At 29.7% G+C, this 3,348-nt stretch overlaps 1 protein-coding gene across 1 annotated transcript in view; it reads left to right on the top strand.

Annotated features, from left to right (window-relative positions):
- The window catches only part of LOC115235341, a 10,870-nt gene that overhangs the window by 6,745 nt on the left and 777 nt on the right, over positions 1-3,348 (top strand). The window contains exons 5-9 of the mRNA XM_029807046.1: positions 1,473-1,517; positions 1,624-1,794; positions 1,857-2,028; positions 2,156-2,581; positions 3,326-3,347. Of these exons, the coding sequence (XP_029662906.1) occupies positions 1,473-1,517; positions 1,624-1,794; positions 1,857-2,028; positions 2,156-2,581; positions 3,326-3,347 (836 nt within the window). The remainder of the gene's footprint in view (positions 1-1,472; positions 1,518-1,623; positions 1,795-1,856; positions 2,029-2,155; positions 2,582-3,325; position 3,348) is intronic.

Below are 3,348 nucleotides of genomic sequence, written 5' to 3'. Positions count from 1 at the left end.
ATATTTAAATAATTAAATATCATAACATATAATTTAAACAAAAATTTATTCTTATCTTTTTTTAGGTATCTCGTGGTTCTACAATTCCTGTAATTATAAAAGGCATCATTACATATCCATTCGTGCATGTCAACACAAAATTATTAGATTTTCAAAATGTCATTGTGGGAGAATGTTTGATGATGAGCATTTTAGTAAAGAACGAGTAATATATCCTCGTTTAAATATACTTAAAGTTTTATTAAAAGACAGAGATAAACATTACAATAAAGATTATATTTTATGATGTTTTAGAGGTTTCGTCGATTGTTGCTGGGAAGCAAAAATATCGACCAGTCGTAAGAAACAAGAAGACTGTCCATTTCAGCTAGATTATAAATCTGATTTCCTTCCATCCGGTTGTTCAGAAATCATCAATGTTTATTTTAAACCATATAAAACGGTACTAAATACAAATATGTTAGTATAATATAAACACAAACGAATTATTCATCATTTACAGTATCGCGTAGAGGCGAGTCTAAAAATCATTGTCAAAATGGGATTGGAAACGCAAACGATAACGTTACTTGGCCGCGGAGTCGAGCGTAAACTACGAATAAGCGATCTCGACATTAATTTTCCATCCACAATACTTTTTACTGAAGTGCAGGAAAAAATATTTACGATCGAAAATACTTGCGATTATCCCGTGGAATTTTTCTGGCAGCATCTCGATAGGTAATCGATGTAGGCAAACATAAATTAAATATTAATTAGATTATAAACAAAAGTGAAATAAAGGAAAACAATAAAAAAGATTCTACGTATTTATGGAAATTGTCATAAATAAAGATATCTAGCTATTTTCTCATTTTGCGATTAACATAAAAGCAAAGGTGATAGATGAAATGACGTGGAATGAACTAAATAAATCGATGCGTCTCGCAGTCTTTTTCTAGAGGAGGAACGACTTGCTGAGGCACTAACTCGCTACTACGGAGTTGAAGAAATCCTATTACCGCCTCGAAAACTTGGAGAGAGAATGTCATCGTTTTTAATGGAATTCTATAATAATCTCATAAGTGAGATGTCGTATGCCTTGTTAGCGGAAGCAATTGAAGAAAAAAGTATCACTGTGTCGAATGGTATATATTAAGAGTCCTCGAAAACAATTTTTTTTTTCCTGAAGATCAACTTTAACTGTAACTACAAGATAAAAAAGATTTTAGAAATTAATTATCTTATTTTTTTAACAAGCAATATTTGTTTGAAAAAATTTTTAAATTTAGATTATGACGCAATGTATAATGATGTTTGAATAGACAACGACGAACTGTCAGAACACATGACTAGAAACAAAAAAACAAAAAAGCCATCTAATACATCAAGATTATCTGATCAGCACTCTCGGCAAAAATCGAAAATAGATCTGCAAAAGGAATCATAAATGGCAAAATGGCAACGGAAAAAATCTACCAATCAACCGCTCATATTGCCAACAAGCGATCCCGAAGAGCTTCAAAATCTACTCCTCTGTGAGTTATTTTATCATGAAAAAATAAAAGTTTTTCTGATGTAATTTTTATTTAGTTTTATTTATTTGCTAAAATAATTATTATAACTTTTATGTTTTTTTTTTAGGTTACATAGAAACTTTACGTAAAGATCCCAACTTCTATGAGAGAATGAAAAATCCCGTAAAAGATTTATTTGATAGTCTTGAAACAAAGACAATTCCAGAACTCGAGATAATGGATCCTTCGCAACCGGTCAAAAAAATTTGCATCATCTTTCACGGTGCACCGTTCACTGGTAATTTTGTATACGGTGGAGATATACGTAAATAACATTTACCAAATTGCTCTATTGTTTAGAATATCAAGAAACTGCTTGCAGAAGCGCTACAGTATTGCAAGTACCAATATTATGTATAGATAAAGTCATTATCGAAGGTATAGCACTCGGCAATAGTTGGTCCTCTATTAAACTACGACAGATTATCGATGAAGCTTATCAGAAATATTTATTAGCGCTCGAAAAACACAAGTAACTACAAAAAATTACTAAGAAAATTAAATTTTTATGTATAGATAAATTAAATAGTCTGTTTAGAAAAAGATTTTTATTTTCTTATTAAAAATAAAAATGAGAGATTTAAAATTTTTCACATTAGAGATGTTTTGGAAACTGGACTGTCAGCAAAGAAAGAGATCAGCATTGAAGTCGCGGAACATAAACAGAAAATAATCTCAAAGGAAGAATCACCTAAACAAACAAAATCACCTAAACAAATAAAATTATCGAAAGCAATTAAACTTGAATCAGAAGCGACGACAAAAATCGATAAACATATCGAAAATGACGCTCGGGAATTAATTATTTTATTGGAGACGGAATTTGCGAAGATTCCAAGAGAAGAGGATTTGAAATATTTGGATCCTGTGAGTCTTTACGAATGTAAGATTCAAACTATTTTGCTACTGCAGAAAATTCTTTCGCATAACGCGGCGACAATTGGATCAAAAGTCAACGAGAAAGATCAGGATAACACTTTCCTCGGAATTGAAATTGGCTTGTTCATCGAAATTCTTCGAGAAAGGTAACATTTGACATACATCAATTTTTAAATAATATAAAAGTGTTGCGTCTCTCAATTTACGTGTTACATTTAAGTAAGTATACCACATATCACAAAATATATTTATAATATATATTTATATAAATATATAATATCTGCAAAAAATGTTATATCTTACATTTAATTATATATGCCGATATTTTACATTAATTGTAGATATTAATTCATGGTAAATGTTCGAATTAATTTATACCTCACGGATCGTTTTCATTTTTATATATATTGTAGAGGATCATTTTTATATATATTGTATATTTTTAATTCATGCAGTCACATTAAAAGTTGTTAACGAACTGCAAGAAATAGGTGAAACACATTATTGACAAAATTTCCATGACCGTATACCTATCCCGTAAATGTAAACAAACACTTTTTCGTCTGTTCTACAACAAATACAATGTACACAAACTTCACTTTTCTTAATATTACTTTATAATACCTGAGAAGAAGACATTAAAACTGTGAAACTTTAAAATCGCATATCTCTGGAACCAGAAGAGAGTGCCACAAAATTCAAAGCGTGTATTACTTAGGAATATACCCTCTACAATATATGTAGAAATGAAAACAATTCGTAAGATGTTAGTTAATCCGAACATTTACCTAATTCATTAAATATTTATTTTGACTATAATTTTCTGCATATATATTTTAAACTCTTTTAATCTTTTCTTTATATAATCTATTGCTATTTTTAACAAATAGATTATCGTCGTCAGATTTCGAGA

The sequence above is a fragment of the Formica exsecta genome, unplaced genomic scaffold (assembly GCF_003651465.1).
Source record: "Formica exsecta isolate Colony F162 unplaced genomic scaffold, ASM365146v1 scaffold218, whole genome shotgun sequence".
Classification (NCBI taxonomy): domain Eukaryota; kingdom Metazoa; phylum Arthropoda; class Insecta; order Hymenoptera; family Formicidae; genus Formica; species Formica exsecta.
The sequence above is the reverse complement of the archived record's forward strand: the minus strand, read 5'-3'. Positions and strand labels throughout refer to the sequence as shown.